The 20,569-nt window shown below is 36.4% G+C and overlaps 1 protein-coding gene across 1 annotated transcript in view; it reads left to right on the plus strand.

Annotated features, from left to right (window-relative positions):
• The window catches only part of STX7 (syntaxin 7), a 54,891-nt gene that overhangs the window by 30,461 nt on the left and 3,861 nt on the right, over positions 1 to 20,569 (plus strand). Inside the window, exons 3-9 of the mRNA XM_017533231.2 lie at positions 7,294 to 7,363; positions 10,273 to 10,366; positions 11,063 to 11,200; positions 12,042 to 12,094; positions 12,617 to 12,713; positions 14,175 to 14,247; positions 18,578 to 18,660. Coding sequence (XP_017388720.1) covers positions 7,294 to 7,363; positions 10,273 to 10,366; positions 11,063 to 11,200; positions 12,042 to 12,094; positions 12,617 to 12,713; positions 14,175 to 14,247; positions 18,578 to 18,660 — 608 coding nt within the window. The remainder of the gene's footprint in view (positions 1 to 7,293; positions 7,364 to 10,272; positions 10,367 to 11,062; positions 11,201 to 12,041; positions 12,095 to 12,616; positions 12,714 to 14,174; positions 14,248 to 18,577; positions 18,661 to 20,569) is intronic.

Raw genomic sequence — 20,569 nt, forward strand, 5'->3', positions numbered from 1 at the left:
AAAACTGTAGCAACAGTTCTTAGCTTGGAAGTCTGTACAAAAGCAGGTTTCAGGCCCTATGGGCCATAATTTGCTGACCTTAGTGTAGGAGGGTAATACTAGTCATATATAAAATGAAGTCTCTGGAATCTTGGCAGTTCATAAAACCCAGAGAAAGAGCAGGCATTTCTTTCTTGATCGCTTTCAGCTGGGAAGAAGAATCCTTGTGTTCCACTGCTGGACCGAAACTTGCTTTGAGCACTGCTGGAAACATCTGAACATCTCAGTTCAACTCCTTCAGGTTACTTCTTCGATGTAGGCACACTTATTCTTTCTTTCTTTGCTTTGTCAACTGTCGCACACCTGAATTATGAAATAATATTTTTTAAGGTCTTTTATTTTCAGTCCTTTTAGTGCATTGAAAAAAGTTTTTTGAAAACCAAGAAATCTACATTCTAATCCTAGCTCTTCTACTAAATAGCTGTAGTTTTTGGAACAAGTTAGTTATTCTGTCTGGTTCTCAACTTCTTTGTTTATAAAATAGAATTGAACTAATACCATATAATATTTTTTCCAAATTTGATTTAGTAGTTTCAGATTTATGTTTCTATAAGCCCCTGGTCAGCTGATGCCTTTAATTGATCCTCAAGTGTAGACCTGCTCAGTTTAAAAGAACACAACCAAATTAATGTTGATGTTCAAAAGATCTCCCACTGTGCCTGGTACATAGTAGATCCCAGCAAATGTTTGTTTAATGAATAAGAAATGAGCGTAACTACCTTTCTTAACTCTCTATGGTTTATATTTTAGAAATATGTATTATTTCTTACATAAGTTTTGATCTTTCCAGTGTTCTTTTTATGGTTCATTCATGAAACTATTCATTGAGGGTCAGCAATATGATAAATTCTGGAAATATCAAAATGAATAAAGCTTAGTCCTTGCCTTTAAGAAGTTTGTCTTCTTGTTAGGGTGACTAATAGGTATTCTGATCATTTCAGTGTATGTCTAAGTATGGTATTAGAGGTTTGAATCTCCAAACTGAAATGTCCTATTTCTTACCCTTCAAACCGGTTTATTACAAATGCCACCTTCATTACAACTTTTTGGATTGTCTTCCAATAGAACACACATATCATAGGTCATTGTTTGAAACGTTTTTATAGCATTTATTGCTCCTGCTGCCTCTTTGAGTTTATATGGTATTTGCACTTTTTTTTTTTTTCCTTTTCTAGATTGTATGCTGCGTAAGTGTAGGAGGCCTTTTCTCCCATTTGTATTCATGAGAAGCAACTAGCTCTCATTAGTTAAATGTGTTCTATTAGGCAATAACATAATGGTTGTTTTCTAAGAGGCTTCATTTTATGAGACATTGTATTTTCTTAAAAAATTGTTTCAGGGTAACAAAGAAGTTGTTAGCCAGAGCGTTTGATTTTTAAGAAATTTCGTTATCTGTAAAACCTAAATCTACAAAACCAAAGGCACAGAGTAAATGTAGGTTTTGATTATAAATAGATTGTTAGTGCTAGCTACTAATCCTTTCATTACTAATCATCTGTCTTACATTGGAATGAACATAAGCAATGCTCAAAGAATCTTACAACAGTTTTATTGCTTTAGCAGCCAGTTTTTCCCCCTCCAAAGCTTGGCTCTGTGGTGCTGCTTCTCAGTGGTCATGATTTTATAACCAAAAAGATCCCAGTGTAATAATAGTTTTTGGTATTAAGTGGCCAAAAATAAATTTCATTATAATTTATCCCTTTTGTTTTCTACAGTGAACATACTTCCTTTTTTAAAAAAATACGCCTAAGCTTAAAAACAGAAGCTCCTGCCTGACATACTGCTGCTGTCCCTCATACAACGGAACTCCTTTCCCATTTCCACAGAAGGGATAAAACTGAGGTCTCCTCAGTTCCTGTATCCAATGCCAAATCCAGGGTGATTTCCTGTGCGTTCCTCCTCTCTTTCAGCAAAACTCTGTCTTAGTGTAACCACAAAGTGTACATTCTATATACAACAGTGGAGGAAGTAGATAGCGAAGGAGACAGACAGTTAATACATCTAAATAGATACCTTGCAGAGCAAGAAAAAGAATATTGGCAGGTGCTAAGTTGCCACTCTGCAGCTGATCACAGGCTGCAGTTTGTATTACTATTTTCCTGTTATAATAACCATTCCACATTCCTCTTGCCTTCTTTCACCACCTCAGCTGTTTGGGATAACCCAGATTTTCAGTCCTGGGTCCTTGTTGCTCCTGCTTACAGGCTGTGTGGTACCTGCTTTTACAATTGAAGATGTCAGTCTTATCAGGTCCCCTCCCGTTCATCTCCCTTTTACTTGTGTCTGAGTATACCCCAACTTCCGCTTAATTATTACCTCAATCAACATACTACCTTGGCCCTAAAGGACCACTTGTAGTCTTGAAAACATGATTGTTTTCCTTACTTGGATCTTGTCTCTAAATCAACTTGAGAGATGGAAAAAATTATACAAATGGATAATTAGGTGTAATTGTGAAATGCTGCACTTTACATCCACCTCTTATTCCCAAATCCAAGTTTCTTTCTGGCTGTAGGTAAAACAGCACCCTGGAGTGATTTGAGACCATAAAGATCCTGTAGGATAGCACTTCAGTTTTCTAAGGTGCTTGTCTCCCAGGTGGGGCCAGGATTGAGTCTTCAGTAGGCCGTCGTAAACATTCTAGAAGTCCAGCAGCTTCTAGATAACAATGCATGGCAGAACAGTGAATCCCATTGTCCTTGGAACATCGTTCATTTTTTTTTCTCTGTAATTTCTTGATCAGAAGCATCAGTGTTTGGAACACCTTGATTGTGACTAATAGGTGGATTAGGAGTCTGGTAGAAGCATGGGGGAAGTGGGGACGGGAATCAGGGGGTGCAGTGGGTGCTTAGAGGATGCATAACAGAACCCACAGTAGTACAATTGAAGTGAATATGAAATTCTACCTCCTCCAAGATGGAAGGAGCATAGTTATCTTGTCTCTAGCTGGCTGGGTCAACCCTTAACAATGGCACACCACTAGTCTGCTTTTTATTTTTAAATTAGCACATTATTGAAAGTGTTTGTAAAGATAATTAGTCACAGAAAGTAAAATGGGTAAAATTATCTCTATAGAGCATATGGATGTGCATCTGAGAATTCCAAAGAATGAATGAAAAAATTAATGCAAAAAAAAACCCCCAAAATAATAGAGTATAACATGAGATTGCTATTGCTGCCAATTGGTGTATGGCAATGCCCATGGTCATGTCAGTCTGAATAAGGGGAAACCCATATTGGTGAGCCTACATGTGGATTTTATTCTGACAGCCATTGCTAGTTCATTATCCCACTGAACAAGTGCTGCATGAGTTGGGGCGAAGGGCAGGCTGACTGACATACACAGAGCAAAATGTAAAAAGGATATACCAACAAGATTACATCCAATTCTTGGGGAACAGCTTGGGTCACTAGGTTACCTCATACCATTGTTTACTCTATCCAGGGCTCAGTAGCAAGGCCAGAACTAGTCCTCAAAAGGATGGTTTTGCTCAAGCATTCTAAGGAATCCCTATGTTTTTCCTGTTGGGATTTGCTACTAGTTTTCTTCAGTGCCCCGAAATTACACAGGTGTGGTGTACCGTTGGATCAGCTGGATCATTCAAGCCAAGGTATAAGTAGGTATAAGTAGACCTGCTTATATCACCACTTGAACTAGCTGAGTGGCCTTTTCTTCTTGGGAGTTGAAGCTAAAGCTAGTAACCTTTGGGTCATTCAGCAAAGGGTGGAAGGAGCATTAAAAAGTCTGTTTCTCATTTGTACTTGAGTTTACTAAGAAGAGCACAATGCTGAAGTATGTCAATTATCCATACAGATTAATTCGCCAACATTTTTCACCAAGGAAACACTGCCCTGTATTTTCACAGAATATATTTTCTACCTGCTGGCTTAGTTACGCTTTGTAGGCATCTAAGAGTACATGTTGCTTGCCACTTTTCTAGTGCTAACCACTGTGTTGAACCAGCGTCCTGCAGGAGGAGATGATCTGTATCCTTAACAACAAAATTGTGGTACGGAGATAGAGAGCGTACATAACCATGAGATATGCCTGTGAAGGCTCACTGATGTCCCATCCATTGATAAATACTTTCTCATGTTCTCTGTTTTTTAGGATAGAGGGAAAAGTATTTGCTGTATCAGCAGGCATATACAAGTTGTTAGAAATTGCAATGCTCTGTTGTAGGAAATCGATCCCATTTTCAGCAGCATTGCAGTTGGAGTCACCACCTGAATAAACCTTTGCTAGTTGTCATGAGTGTTAGCCTTCTGCATCCTCCAGATACGCAGGTTAAATGGGAGTGAGAGGCATCTCTGCTCCCTGTTTTTCTGTCCTTTGTGGTGGCATTTCTGAGCAATTCCTGGGGAACAGTTAATACCCTTGGTTTTATTATTTTATTAGAGTGGGTCCCCAGGGACTTCCAATGATTTCTTCCTTTCATAAGAGTCCTTACTCAGGGAGTATGAGTGAGAACTGGGGATTGCTGAGTGTATCTGTTCAGAAATGGGAAATTACCACATGGTGGAACTAGGCTCCCACTGGGCCTGTCAGAAGCCATTTCTATTCAGTTCTTTTAATTGGCTGAGTAATTTTGCATAGCATTCATGTATTGTACTTGTTTATACCTTGCAAGATTGATATGCATTTCAGTCCTGTTTTTGCTATTCAGTTTATTCATGAATATTATTAAAGTTCCGATTCTTGGTCCATTTTTCTTTTTTTTTACATTATACTTTAAGTTCTGGGATACATGTGCAGAACATGCAGATTTGTTACATACATGTACACGTATCTTGGCGTATTTTTCTACTGGATTATCTGATGTTTTCTGAATTATTTTTAGTTATCATTGATTATTGCTCCCTCTTTCTTATGTATTATGTAGTCTGTACATTTTGTTTTTAAAGTCTTTGATTGTAATTATATTCTCAACTACTTTTCATAATTTTTACCAACCAGAAATGTGAAAGGTTAATTATCAGTGAAGTTGAAATTTTGTTATATATATATTTGCCTTTTGTAAATTGCAAGATTATCATCTTTGTCCCTTTTTTATTGGGCTGTTTTTCTAATTACCAAGAAAAGTACCATTGTAGTTTAACCTCTTTCCTCATCATATCCTGTATTTACTGTCTCCCATGTATATATAAACACACACTTACATAGATAACTGTGATATATGTACAAATTTTCATATAACATTTAGCAAAGTTCTTTAATGTAGTAAATTTGTCAGTATTTTCTAATGGATTTTAGTTTTGTATCATGCTTAGCTAATATTTTATGTCTCTTACTCTAAGATCATATATAAGATCATATAATAAAAACATTTCTTATAGCAGTTTAATATTTTCAGTTTTAATATTTAAATTAATGATTTATTAAAAATGTATTTTGCTATATGATTTGAGGTAGGGTTCTTTCTCCCACGCCCAAATGGTTAGTCAGTTTTCCTGGTGTCATTTGTTAAATAATTTATTTGTTTTCAGTTGCTGTGATTTTTTTTCTAAAAAACAACCCTTTAGAGTTGAGATAAATACCTGCCACAAGTCTGTCGATGCCCATACTACAGTTTGTATTATCAATACGCTTAAAGAGACAGATACCTATAAGGCAGTTCAAGAAAATCTGTTGAGGTTGAGAGAGAATATATAACTGATCACAAGCAGCCATAAGTTAAACACAGCAAACAAAATTTCTCCTTCTTATGAAAGGAAAAATCAACCTCCACAAAGCAAAAATAAATTCCTATTAAATTAGCCAGATGGGAAGAGTTGCTGTATGCTTTGACTCCTCTCTGGTCTTTGTTTTTCAGCTTTGACTTAAAAGCAGTATTTATTACATCATTCCCAATGACCGAAACTTATCCTGCATTTTGTAATACTTTATCATTCCCTTGAGTATGTAAATAATGAATATTTTTAAAAGCATTTAAGCTATATAAATAAACCACTCATTTACATAAAAAGAATGGGGGGATTCGAGTGTTAAGAGTTCTATTGATTTTTCAGCTTATTTCTACTTGATGTTTTATTTATGTACCATGACATTTTATTTATGTCCTTATACACGTACAACTATAGGCCTTCCCCTTCTGTGTAGAGCCTTTTTTAAAAAACTGCAGTAGTCAAAGACTTCTAGATTGTGAGTTGAACATAACTTTTAAGCCCTGGACTTTTTATTTTAAAATCTTTAAGTATTCTAAACCTCACAAAATATATATAAAAGTATAGTATGATGAACCTTTCACCTGGATTGACCAGTTGTGGGCATTTTTCAACTTTTGTTTAATATGTTTTTTACTTTTCAAGTTTCTCCTATTGTCCCTATGGTTTTTTTTTTTATAGCGCTTGCTTTTTCCTGATTTAGAATCCAGTCAAAAATCGTACAATGTCTTTTGGGTATTTTAATTCTTTAATTTAGAAAGCTCCCCTGTCTTTGTCAAATTTTTTTTCTGTTTTGTGACATTGACTTTTAAAATATGTTCAGGCAAGTTATCTTGTAGATTGTTCCACAGTCTAGACTGGTATAATTTCTTTTTGTGATTAGATTCAGGTTAAACATTTAGGCAAGAAAAAAAGCCAGAGATCATATTGTGACTTTCTCACTGCAGCATGTCACAAGGTTCATAATATCATTTTTTTCTATTCTCAGTGCTAAATTTGGTCACTTGTGTTCAGACAAGAGATTTATCTATAATACAGTTATATCTTTTATACTTAATGTCATCTGTGTGGTGGTAATTTAAGTTATGCGAATGTCCTGTGATTTTGGCATCCTTTGATGATCTTTACTGAAATCAGTGATTATGTGGATAATTGAAAGTGGTTTTTTCTAATTATATTATTCCTTTCTCATTTATTAACTGTAATTTATTTACGTTATATTCTAGTGAAATGTAATTGTTACTTATTTTCCTCACAATTTTTATGCCAGTAGTGTTAAATGAAAGTCTGTGTGCCATTGTATTAACTTAATATCCTGATGAGATAAGGATGAAGATAGTATTTTTGGGTCATAAGTGCAGTTTCACAAGTTAATATTCCCACACAATTTCCTCTTGAAAGTTAATTCATTTTTGTTACTAATTAGATTTAAATAAACCATTTATTCTTTTTCCCAGTAAATATTTTTTACTTTTAGTTTTTCTGTCTCTTTTCAATTGCTCAATTGCTTGTACATATTAATTTTTAACTTATTGTTACTGTTGCCCTAACTTTTGTAACAGTTAATACATGAATTTTCTATTTTAATAGCTGTGGAAATACAAAGAACTCTGAATCAACTTGGAACACCTCAAGATTCACCTGAATTGAGGCAACAGCTGTAAGTATCTAATTAAATAAAAGAGAAAGAAAAGCTCTATTGCTGTTATTATGTTGCTTTTACAGTATGTAGTGTTACGCTTATTGGAGGAAGAAATGGAAGAACAATGGAGTTTTTCTGCTACCTTATCCATACATTTGTACCAAGCTTTTGTGTGGATTTTTCCCTGTCCGGAGTAGGCAGCTGTTTTTATTTTAAAGATCTGGCTTACCCTATCAAAGCAGAATTTCTTTAGTTGCAATTCTTATAGTTTTTAGGTAGGTTGTTTTTGACAGCTGTTGAAAACTTTAGTATCTCAATTTATGTGATTTACTTTCCATAGCTAACAATCGCTGCAGTCACCAGAGTTTTATTTGGTTAGATCCAATACATATCCAGCTATATGAGCTGTCTTCCCATAAGTTTATACCTACATCCTTGAATTTCAGAGATCATTAGCTTCTGTTTAAAAAAAAAGTTATAATGAATTATGTAGTAGATATTCCAGTAAATTAATTTGCTGTTAGCAGACTGGCAGTCATAGCAATAATATTTTTTCTGTGTTATATTATGGATTTTACAGAGTATTTTTTACATATTTTCTCATTTAAACCTTACAAAATTGGAGTGAGAGAGATAGACCAAAATAACTGTTTTCATTTTGTTTATTTCTCTTAGGGGTTTAATGAGTTACCCAATGTCATTTAGAACGTAACTCTTAAATTTTGTTTCAGTGCTGTTACAGCTATAAATTTCAAGTCACAGATATCTAATAAATGATGCCTTCTAAACAACGTTAGCTATAGAGGGAAAATTGCAGAGGATCTTAAAAGATAGGTAATAGGAATTCATGTTTTTATGAACTACAATTTGAAGAACTTACAGTTATCTCTAATTTATATTTTATTTTTCCACAGTGGATAAGTGTCAGAATGGTAAAAATGTTCCAAATCTAAATAATAAACTACAATTCATTAAACTAAAGTAAAATGGAAGTACGTAATTCATAATAGTTCTAATATTTTGATAGAGTTAATAGTGAAGATTCTGAATATGTATCTGTGATCATTAAGGGTTTTTATTTTTATTTTATTTGTGACGGGATCTCATGCATCACTCAGGCTGGAGTACAGTGACATGATCATGGCTCACTGCAGCCTGGACCTCCCAGGCTCAATTGATCTACCCGCCTCAGCCTCCTGAGTAGCTGGGAATACAGGCGCACCCACTATGCATGGCTAATTTTTGTATTTTTTGTAGAGATAGTGTTTTGCCGTGTTGCCCAGACTGGTCTTCAATTCCTGGGCTCAGACAATCCACCTGCCTCAACCTCCCAAAATGCTGTAAGCCACTACGTCCAGCCTAAGATCTTCCTCTTAAAATGTTAACTATGTTATGATTTCCAAAGATATACAAAAATGCATTAAAGATAGGGTATTTGGTAAATAGAGATAGAAATAGGTTTTACTTCCCCCTTTGTCAGTCAAATACAGATGTCTATTCCTAAGCATATTCTTATACAGTATTTCATTATTTTAAAGGACCCCGAGTGTGACTAGTCCATATTTTAAATGAGATCATATATATGAAAGGTACTGATGTTGTAATTTGTAAAACGTCACAATTAATATGAGCTTTTTTTTAGCGTCATGTTTTTAAACTGCAAATCTTTTAACTTTATAAGCTAACTAGATAAAATATGCATATGTACTCAGCATTCTGTATTCATAGATTATATATCCTCAGATTCAACCAAATGCAGGTCAAAAATATTTAAGAAAAAATAACAATACAGTAATAAGAAAACAGTAAAAACCAAACTATAAAATTTAGCACCTATTTATATAGCATTTACATTGTATTGGGTATTTATAAATCATCTAGAGATGATTTAAAGTACATGGGAGGATGTGCATAGATTATATGCCAATGTTATATCTTTTTTATATCAGGGACTTGAGCATCAATGGATTTTGGTATCCACAGGGGTCCTGGAACCAATCCCCTGCAGATACTGAGGGATGACTGTAATTTACTTCTTTTATTTATTGTGTTCTTTCCCTTTACAAGGAAATGCTATTATTTTTTCCACTGCAAACTTAAATAATAGTAAACTTGTACCAATGTTGCCTCTTTCCTTTTTGTTTATTTGTTTATTTGAGACAGAGTTTCCCTCTGTTGCTCGGGCTGAAGTGCAGTGGTGTGATCTTGGCTCAGTGCAACCTCCGCCTCCCATGTTCAAGTGATTCTCCTGCCTCAGCCTCCTAAATAGCCGGGATTAAAGATTTGCACTACTGTACCTGGCTAATTTTTGTTGTTTTTGGTAGAGATGGAGTTTCGCCATGTTGACCAGGCTGGTCTCGAACTTCTGGCCTACAATGATCTGCCCAACTCAGCCTCTCAGAGTGTTGGGGTGACAGGCATGAGCCAGCATGTCTGAGCCTTTTTTTTTTTTTAAAGTATCTATGGCATATACATGTTCACATAGAGAAATAGGAGAGGCGAGGTATAACGAAGATCTGAGAGCGGGGCAAAGTCTAAGGCAACAAATCTTTTCTTGCTCACCTGACCGTCCAGGTATGAGATGTGGATAAAAGGCTCCCACATCCCCAATATCTCAAACAAAAAGGATCAGACATCCAACAGTCTATTTTTCAAGTTCCCTCTGACTTGAGTCATCTGTTTCTAAATGGCCATTGATATTTATTTCTCTAAGCTCAGCTACCCTGTGTGAGTGAAGAACCTGACATGTAATATTTGCTCAATATTTATCAAAGAATAGGATATGAAATTTTTTTTTACAAAGTGTAGAGCCGGTTTATGCAAAGGCAATTTTTATACAACTGTTTGTCAGTGTTGATTTAAATGGCAGAGCTGCAGCTTAAAGAAGTGTATCAGTCCTTTGGCTAATGTGTGTTTTCTCACTTCAGGCAGCAGAAGCAGCAATATACTAACCAGCTTGCCAAAGAAACAGACAAGTACATTAAAGAGTTTGGATCTCTGCCCACCACCCCCAGTGAACAGGTAAGATATCAAGCTTTAAGACACATTGTCGATGTATCGAATGTGAAAAAAAAAAAAAAATCACATGCATTGTAGGATCTTTGAACTCTTATGCTAAAAAGGAAATCAAAAATAATTCTGCTTGAGATTAGTTCACAGAACACAAAACTATATTTAATTGCTCAGGTAGTATCCTGTGGTTCAATAAAGCAAAAATTGTTTCCATGCATTTGCCCTGACCTGTAATTAAGTAAGTTCTCAGAAAATGCTTCCTGAGTTATTATTTCCTGGCCTCCTGGGTCTGACCGCATGCAACGTGCAAACTCACTCGACATGTGAGGTGTCCTGGGGGAACATATTTATTTTCCTGATTATTCAATGGAAGTTATTACTTAGCTAAAAGCATAAGGCTTTATTTGCTGAAAAAGGAATTGCTTTAAAATAGCCTCAAAATCATGAGCTAGTGTTTAGCAGCATGAAAACTTGAGGTGAGAAATCCAGCACAGTGGGTCTTTTGCCTCAAGTTAAATACGTGCAGTGTTTGACATACTGTCAGAATGTTATTGAGAGTTAATCCGTAAGGCCCTGTAACTGGGGAGTAAGTGAAAACTTACGGGATTAAATAAAGAACCAACTAATGCTAAAACAACTACCAAATTCTGTTGAGCTTCACAGCTTGATTCTAGTTGGCTTTTTTTTTTTTTCTCTTACGTCTAGCGTCAAAGGAAAATACAGAAAGATCGCTTAGTGGCAGAGTTCACAACATCACTGACAAACTTCCAGAAGGTCCAGAGGCAGGCTGCTGAGCGAGAGAAAGAGTTTGTTGCTCGAGTAAGAGCCAGTTCCAGAGTGTCTGTAAGTATTTAGAGGCAGTCTAGAAATAAACATGGTTACTTTCTAAGGGGGCCATGAAAGTCTGTAGTAGCATAACTTTTTAAGTCATGTAAGAGCTGTGAATATCTTGGAAATCAGCACTTGAATATTTATTTTTATGCTTTTCTGCTCCATTTTTAGAGAAGGATGATAATTATGTATTACTGTGGTTATTTTTTTCTGTGTCATTTTACAGAAGATTATAGATTATGTAAAAATTTAGAGACATATTTTGTCAGAAAAGATTAGGGATCAAATCCTGATTAGTATTCTCATATTGTCTTGGCACCGAGGCTTTCTGCTTGTGTACATGCTAATATAGAAAGCACTTTCCTCCTGGATTACACCAAGATGACAAAGATGAATGGTGCAAGTATGTTGTATGAATATTGAAAATGAACATGAGCCTGGAGAAAATAAATGAAAGGAAACTTTTCAGTAGAATTTTGAATTAATCTAATTTTAAATTCCCTTATAAACTATCATGAGTTGTTTTCTTATTCCTTAACATATGGATTCCAAGACTACATTAAGCTTTAACCAAGTAATACTTATTTGGCCCTTGAGAATATTTAGTGAATTCCTTTCTTGTCTACTTAGAATTTAAAATTACTTATAATTATATTATTACTTGAAGCAGTTGACCTGAAAAATTAGAACAAGAATGTCTTTTTTTCTCTCTCTTTCTCTCCACACACACACACACACATGTATATGTAAATCAGTTTAGATTATTATAAGGGAAAATATGAGTGTTGTTTATTTTTTCTTATTTTTGCTCTCTTTGTCCCTTCTCATTCCACCCTGTTACTAAATTATTCAGGGTGGTTTTCCTGAGGACAGCTCAAAAGAAAGGAATCTTGTATCCTGGGAAAGGTAAGAAATACAAAATATTTTACAGATCAAAAGGTAATTTTTCAAAGTTTACACATTAAGGTCCCTGGAACAGAATAAAACTTTCAGTATATTATATCATAAATACCTTAAGTTGTTTATACATTGAAAATAGAGAGTAAGTTTGAAAAAAAAAGTTCAGTAATTATATTTATTATATATAAAATTTTCCAAATAAATATTTATGAACTTAATTATTAATATAGACATTCCCTTATATGAGGTTTAAGTCAGCTGAGAAGAAATACCAAGTTGCCAAATATAGCTTCCAATAATTAAGTAATAACATTAAACTCATATTAGATAAAATGATGTAAGTGAAATGAAAAATGAGTAAAATTTGATTAATATATCTGTTATGGTCTTAGAATTTTTTAAGTGAGAAGTTCTGTAACTTTGAAAAATAAAATCTCCTATTTAATGAATATATCTTAAGTAGGAAATGAGTCTCATTGTTTTGAATACCAATCTTTGTTTTTTTCCACATTCATTTTTTTCTGTTAGCCAAACTCAACCTCAAGTGCAGGTGCAGGATGAAGAAATTACAGAAGATGACCTCCGCCTTATTCATGAAAGAGAGTCTTCTATCAGGCAACTTGAAGTAAGCCTCACATTGTAGCCTTGGGCGGCTGCTCTGTTCTTAGTGAGTTTGTTATCAAGATACTTGGATGATGCTGAGAGAAGGCATGAGAAAGAAATTTTTTTTTTTTAAGGCACCTCCCTCTGTGGCCCAGCCTGGAGTGCAGTGGCACGATCTCAGCTCACTGCAACCTCTGCCTCCCAGATTCAAGCAATTTTCATGCCTCAGTTTCCTGAGGAGCTGGTATTACAGGCAGGTGCCACCTGCCTGACTAATTTTTTGTACTTTTAATAGAGACAGGGTTTCACCATGTTGGCCAGGCTGCTGTCAAACTCGTAGTCTCAATTGATCTGCCTGTCTTGAACTCCTAAAGTGCTGGGATTATAGGTGTGAGCCACCAGGCCTGACCTAGAGAAAGAAAATTAATGTATCAATTTGGTAGCATTTGTAATGTATAAGTTAGAATCATCCCTTAAAAAAAAAATATTGTTCTTATTGTTTGTCTAAGATGAGGGAACCTACTCCTTCCTGTTGCAGCTTTTTTCTTTTTATGCTATTAAATCATCTATGGACCACCTTTGTACTGAGAAAATACCAGTGTAGAGATAAATGTCTGTCCAGAGAGTCTGGATGTCTTCCCAGGGCACATGATGCACATTGTACCTGCATGAGTAAGACTTTTTATAAAGCCTGCAAAGTATTTTATTTCTCTTTACTATGTTTATGACATCAAAGAGATCTAAAGAATGTATTAAGTCATAGTTCTTATGGAACCTCCTTAGTTCCTAGAACAAAGAGTAATAATAGCTAACAATGGCTACAATTTATTGAAGACCTTCCATATGGCAGGCACTATGGGATGAATTCTTTATGTTAATTATCTCATTTAGTCCTTACAAAAACTCTGTGAAGTAGTTAATAGTGTCATTGAAGAAAAGTAAATTTGTATTTTCTTTGCTTACTAAATTTATAACTTCTTTATCCAGTAGTGACATATCACTAATCCATTACATGTTCAAATTATTATGAGACTTCAAATTTATACCTAATGTTTTATTATTTTAGATTGTCAAATTGATGTGTAAATTTTTACTAGAAATACATGGTAAGAATATCTTATACTCTTGTAAGCAGATACTGCTGGTGATAACAAAACTATCAGATTGTATGAAATGAACTCAGTAATCCATGGCTCTTCTCTATTATGGAGCCTTCATTTCTATTCTGCCTCACTCACTTGGTATTTTTAATGCCACAAACTTATTTTAGAGAACTGGTGGCTGTTGTTCAAAGTCTTCTTAATTAGGATTCCTTATTATCAAATATTTTCCTGATCTTTCCAAAGTTTATGTATTATATTTTTATATTATAGATGCATGCTCACCCATGTGTGGGTAGGGGTTTGGGTTTTTAAAATTTTTCTTCTTTGGAGGAATGGGGACTGAATTTCTGATTATACTAATATATTCCTTCTTCTCTTAGGCTGATATTATGGATATTAATGAAATATTTAAAGATTTGGGAATGATGATTCATGAACAAGGAGATGTAATAGGTAAGACCTGCTGACTTAGATTTTAGAGGTGAGAGCAACCTATAGGCACTTTACCTGCGGTATCTCTCTCACACAAGAGTAACCGCTTTCTGTACCTCTTTGGGTTTCCCTGGAACCAGAAGCATGGTCTATAAAACACACTAAGCATCACCCTTGGCATTATCGAAAACAGATCACATTTTTGACTCCTGCTGGTTGAAATAACCAGCTTAATTTAGTTCAAAAGCCCAAATTTAATCAGGGTCTACTGCTGCCAAAACCATGGAAGGCATCATGAAACATTATTTGAGCTTATTTCCAGGGTCTCTGATTTTAGTCTTAATCTATTTTAAATGTCATCATGCTAAGCACTTTTGGGGAAATTCGTGGTATATTTAATTGTCTTGTCTTTTAGGTTATAGGGAATAGGTAGCCATTTGCCTAATCATTCATTTTAATAGCTTTTTGGTAGCTGAATTTAGTAGTATTACATAGAAGTTAGGAGTTCTTTTTAGAAGTGATTTTTTTTTTTTACTTAAGACTCCCTTAAGTATTGAATGTAATAGCTTTCAATTAGGGTGTAGTCGATTGCATTCATCAGGATTCTGACAATCTTGAAATCTGGAGCTATCTATTGATATGTCTAAAGATGCTTTTAGTATGTTTTCTGAATTTGGTCCACCAGAAATAATTGGACTTCTACTTCAGTGTAACTATTTTTTATCCATTCTTGCCCCCTCCCTCCCCGTATCCCCAGTACATCACAGGGTAAAATTTCAAAAACCAATTTATTCATCATCAAAATATGTTTTGCAGCTACTGGGGATTCAGCCGAAATCAAATAACAGATAAAATACCGTATCTCACTTGATCTTAGAATGTGAGGAAAGATAATTTTTTAAACAGGAGAGAAAAGCAAGTGAATGGTGATAAGTGTTACGGGGACAATAAGGCCAGGGTAGAGGGATGGGACTGCTAGGTGCAGAAAGTGTTGCCGCTTGACGCTGGGTAGTCAGGCATGGCCTTACTGATAGGTGACATTTTAGTGAAGCCTTGGCGAATGTCAGGGAGCAAGTCAGAGAAAGTGTTCCAGGCAGAGAGAACAGCGAGTACAAAGGCCTTGAGGCAGAAGCATACCTGACATTTTAATGAGCAAGAAGGAGATGGAGATCGTGTCCAAGGGCAGGGGATGATGTCATGTAGGAGCCTGAGCCAGTGTAAGGACTTTAATTTTTAAATGAATGAGACGCCAAGGAGGATTTGAGCAGAGGAGTATTATAACCCTGCTTAGGTTTCAAAAGACTCACTTGGCTGCTGAGAAAAGACCAAAAGCAAGGAGACCACCTAAAAGGCTACTGCAGTCATCCAGATGAGCAATCTTGTTGGCTTGGATCAAGAGGGAACTAGAGGGATGGTGAAAAGTTAATGGATTTCAGGTATTTTTTAAGTGGAGAGTTGAAAAGATTTACTGACTGGCTGGGCGTGGGTTTGAAAGAACGAGTTAATTTAAGGGTGATGCTAACATTTTAGCTTGGCCGACTATGATGGTGGAGTTACTGTTTTCTGAGATGGGAAATCTGTTAGTGGAGGAGGCTTAGATGGGTATAAATCAATAATTTTTGAATATGTTAAGTTTGAGGGTCCCCTTTATGCCAAGTGAAGGTCTTCTGGACATTAGTAAAGCGAACATGGAGTTCAGTGGAGAAGGCTAGGCAAGGAATCTAAACGTAGGAGTTATCTGTGTACACATAGCATTTAACACCACAAGATTGGGAGAGATAATCCAGGAATTAAGTCTGGATAGAGAATAGAAGGGGTCTTAGGACTTAGCCCTGGATCCTCTAAATGTTTAGAACAGTGTCTTCAAACTACATTTATTCATTTATATATTGTCTATGGTTGCTTTTGCACAGTGAAGACATAGTTGAATACTTGTAACAGATCATGCAACTCACAAAGCTTATTCATTCTCTGGCTCTTTGCAGAAAAAGTTTCTTAACCTCTGATTAAGAGCCCAGACAGTTGAAGAAAAACAAATACAAAAGACTAAAGAACAGCCAGTGATGTGGAGGAAATCCAAATGAGTGAATTGTCCTAGAAGGGAAGTGAAAAAGTGCTTCAAGAACATTGGATGGTCAGCGGTTTCAAATGCTGTTGTTAGGTCAAGTAAAATGAAGATTAGGATTTGACCACTGGATTTAACAATGTGTAGGGCACAGGTGACCTCAGTAAGAGCTGTGTTGGTGAAATGGTATAGTTGAAAGCATGATAAAAGTAGGCTCAAGAGAGGATGGGATGAGAACAGTGGTAGATACCAAGTATAGATGACTTTTGAAGAGTAAAGAGGGAAAGTGAAAGAGAATGCAGTCATAGCTGCAAAAATGGATGTAGAATAAATGAGTTTTTAAGGTGGCAGCTGTGAGATTGATGGAGATGATCTACAAGGGAAAGAAATATTGATGATAAGTCAGAGAAAGAGGAAGTTTGCTGCACGGAGGTTTTTGAGTTAAGTGATAGGGAATGTGATAAAGTGCACAAATGGAATGATATTCTTGACAACAAGGGAGTTGTCAGGGCACACAGGTAATGCATATAGACAGGGTCATGAAAACGTGTGGAAATGTCTTCTGATGGTTCCTGTTGTCTCAAAGGGCTGGAAATCAAGGTCATGGGCTGAGAATGATGATGCCCAAAGAGGCCTCAGAAGCTTGAGGAGAGAAGAGAAAGTATGGCATAGTCTTCCAGGTGTTAAGGAAATGAAATAAACCTGCTTCGCAGTCATGACATTAAAGAAAAACTTGGTTCATCCTTTTTACACCCATAATCAGCTGCATGGGTACTGGGTGGAGTTTTGTCATATGACTAAGGTAGAGGGGCGAGGGAGCTGAGGATGAGTGCAAGCTGAGGCTGAGTGATTGTCCAGGGACTCTAAGGCTAGGTAAGGAGGGAAGTGAGGACGTGCCATATATGAGAGACAGTGAAAAAGTGGTAGGATCAATGAAAGTTGAAAATTATTGGAGCCAGGACATTAGAAGGAGTGAGCTCTAGAAATGAAAGGAGGTGATCAGATAGTGAGATCCTCGAAATTGAGATTATGGAACAACTACAGTTATTAGTAAATGTCAAGGGTTTGGGATGTGACCATGGAAATGGGTGGGTGAGGAAAGGTATCAGTCTTTGGGAAAAGTATGGTCAGTGAACTGAGAGACCAGGGTGTTAGAAGGGTCAGCAGTTGGATCTTGAAGTCACCAGTTTGTATAATAAGAGAAGTATTAGGGAGAGCATCAGTGAGTCAGAGGCTAAAATATTAAAGGAATGAGAAGAAAAGGCCATACGATTTATACATGTCTGCAACAGGGAGGGTTGACTGAGTTTGACAGTAAGAGCCTTAAAGCTGAGAGTTGGTAGATAGGAAGAGACAAGGGTCCTGTGCTTCCAAATGACACCCATTTCAACTGCCACCATTTAAGAAGACTGCATGGGCCCTCAGTGAGGGCCAGATTTCAGCACAGAAGTATGTTGATGACCACAGAGTAAACGGTTTTCAGCACTTTGTATTTACCCTAAATAAACATCGTCACATGCTTACTATTCAGTGGCCATCATAGAATACAAACTAAGTAGAGTGTAGGTATTATGCTCTAATACCTTAAAGTACATTGCATTTACAAAGACAAAGCGGGAAAAGAAATTGAGAAACATTAAGGATTACCATGATGATTAAGGGATCAAGCTTTAGCATTTGAGTTTTTCTGTTTTTTTCCCTCTGTTTTATTCATCACGATAAAAACTAGTACCTCTGACTTTTCAAAGAATATTATTCTTTTTAAAGTATATACTCAAAGTATATTATTCTTTTCAAAGAATATATTCAGAGTATTATTCTTTGAAAAGTCAAAGGTACCAGTTTTTATCGTGATGAATAAAATCTGCAGCGGTAGAAAGAAGAGGGTTGATCTCTTGTGCATTGATCTTGAGATAGAACAAGTTGTGGAGTTTGAGACTGAGACATCCCTTGTGCTGACACTGATTTGATAATGTCAGGGCGACCATACTTTTCAGGGTTTGCCAGGTAGAACCACAGTTGCTCTGTAATGAAGATGATTAAGGCTCTGTTCTACAAATGTTTGTAAATAGTTTGGATTGCCTGAAAGATAGTATAGATGTATACTATAATTCTTACAGCCAGCTTAAAAAAATTCAACTTTACGATATACTACTATTAACCTTTGAATAATGACCATATTTAATCATACCTTGAATGAAATCTGGTGATTTATTATTGGAGCACCAATATGTATTTAACGTGTGTGTGTGTGTGTGTGTGTGTGTGTGTGTGTTTTATTTACAGATAGCATAGAAGCCAATGTGGAAAATGCAGAGGTGCACGTTCAGCAGGCAAATCAACAACTGTCAAGGGCAGCAGATTATCAGGTAATTTACCTGTGATCAATTTTCTTAAAACTTAGCCTGTCCACGTATGCGTGTGGGTGGGGGGATGGGGTGGGGTAAGAGAGATTAGGTTTAAAGTGGCTGAAGATGTTAAAATTTAAAATCCCATGGAAGAGAAGTCTGTTTAAACAGTACCAGTCAATTTAGAACTGATTTTAGCCTGTGTTCTTAGGGTTGAACCAGAGTTGTTGGCCCACAGGAAGAGAAAGTTTAGTGTTTGGGCTGCAGAGACAATTCCAGGGTTTTCTGATGGCCAGGGATCTCTGATGTCATTGTGACATTTCTACCCAAAAACCTCTTTTTGATAGGCTCCTCCTTCCATTTCTCACTCCTCCCTTTTACTTTTTCTTTCTTTTTGTCAGTTGCACTCTGGACAAAAGGGGCAAATTTCCTTGTTCTAGAGAGATCGCTGCAGGTCTTGTGGAAATCATATTAGCCTGGAGTGTCATTGTTCATCATATATTCTGTTTGCATTCAACAGACCCTTCACCAGGAATGAATTTATTTCTTGAGTTGGGTTAATATAAGGAGTCCACATGCATTTGTCAAATATAAATTATGTGTCAAGTACTATACAAATATTAGAACTATCAACTATTACTACATCATACAATATGTAGACTTTTGATGTTCAACATGGATAAGGCCAGGCTCTTTGGAAACCCCTGAATACCAGATAGCATTTGATTTCCTTTTCTAAACTCCAGTTTGGTGTTGCTGTCATTCATAATTATCACTTTCTTGATCTTAACTATTTTTTTTGACACAGAGTCTGGCTCTGATGCCCAGCCTGGAGTGCAGTGGTGTTTTCTCGCCTCACTACAACCTCTGCCTCATGGGCTGAAGACATCCTCCTGCCTCAGCCTACCGAATGGCGTGTACCACCAAGCCTGGCTAATTTTTGTGTTTTTTGTAGAGATGGAGTTTCGCTGTGTTGCCCATGCTGGTCTGGAACTCCTGGGCTCAAGTGATCTACCCACCTCATCTCCCAAAGCGCTGGGATTACAGATGTGAGCCACCATGCCCAGCCGTTGTTGACTTCTGATAAAATATCGAAGATACTGTCATCTTCTCATATGCAATTGCTTTTTGCTTTTCTTACTAACCTTGGAAGTTGCCTTTCATTTCACAGTCTGTCTTTTACTGGACAAATTACTGCATATTCAGTGATAAGTAAAAAATAATGACGCTATATGGAGATAGCTGAGTTATAAACAATTGTATTCACTGCCAGTCACTCCTGTTTATCATCTTTGTGTGTGTAATTCAGGTATGCAGCTCAGTGGAATTATTATCACTGTATCACTGTGTCATGGACTTTAGGTATCCCTCATGAATAATTGAAAACACACACACACACACACACACACACACACAAACACGCGTGCGCGCGATAATCTGCAAATGACAGAGGTCTTCTGGAGCTGTTAGCATATAACTGCTAAAACTGAACCAGATCCATCAGTGACTAGGTTCACATGATATTTTATTTTGCTTTTGGATTTGGAGGGAATGTGGATATATTTCCAAGTTTTACTTTACCTCTTCCTGTGGAAGCACAAGCCTACAAGAAAAATCACGTGTCCCAAGCTATACCCCAGCACTGGGAGCTTCCCCCAGGCTTAATTCCCCCAGCCCCCGAAGGGAGACAGGATGGCCAAGCAACACAAATGCTGAGAAAAGAGGCAGCTTTCCAGTAGTTCTATTTGGAAGCCTTGATATGTTTGGGTGAATGTAAGCATAAGGAAGGTGATAAATTCGCTTATCACCACATTGCCACAGGGCCTCATTACCCCACACTACGGGGAGTACCCTAGGCAACAAATATACCATTGTGGGATACCCGTGATGACTGACAGGTACGTCACATGTGAGTTTGTCTTAACCAAGT

This window comes from Cebus imitator, unplaced genomic scaffold (genome assembly GCF_001604975.1).
Source record: "Cebus imitator isolate Cc_AM_T3 unplaced genomic scaffold, Cebus_imitator-1.0 Scaffold81, whole genome shotgun sequence".
In the NCBI taxonomy this organism is placed as follows: Eukaryota; Metazoa; Chordata; class Mammalia; order Primates; family Cebidae; genus Cebus; species Cebus imitator.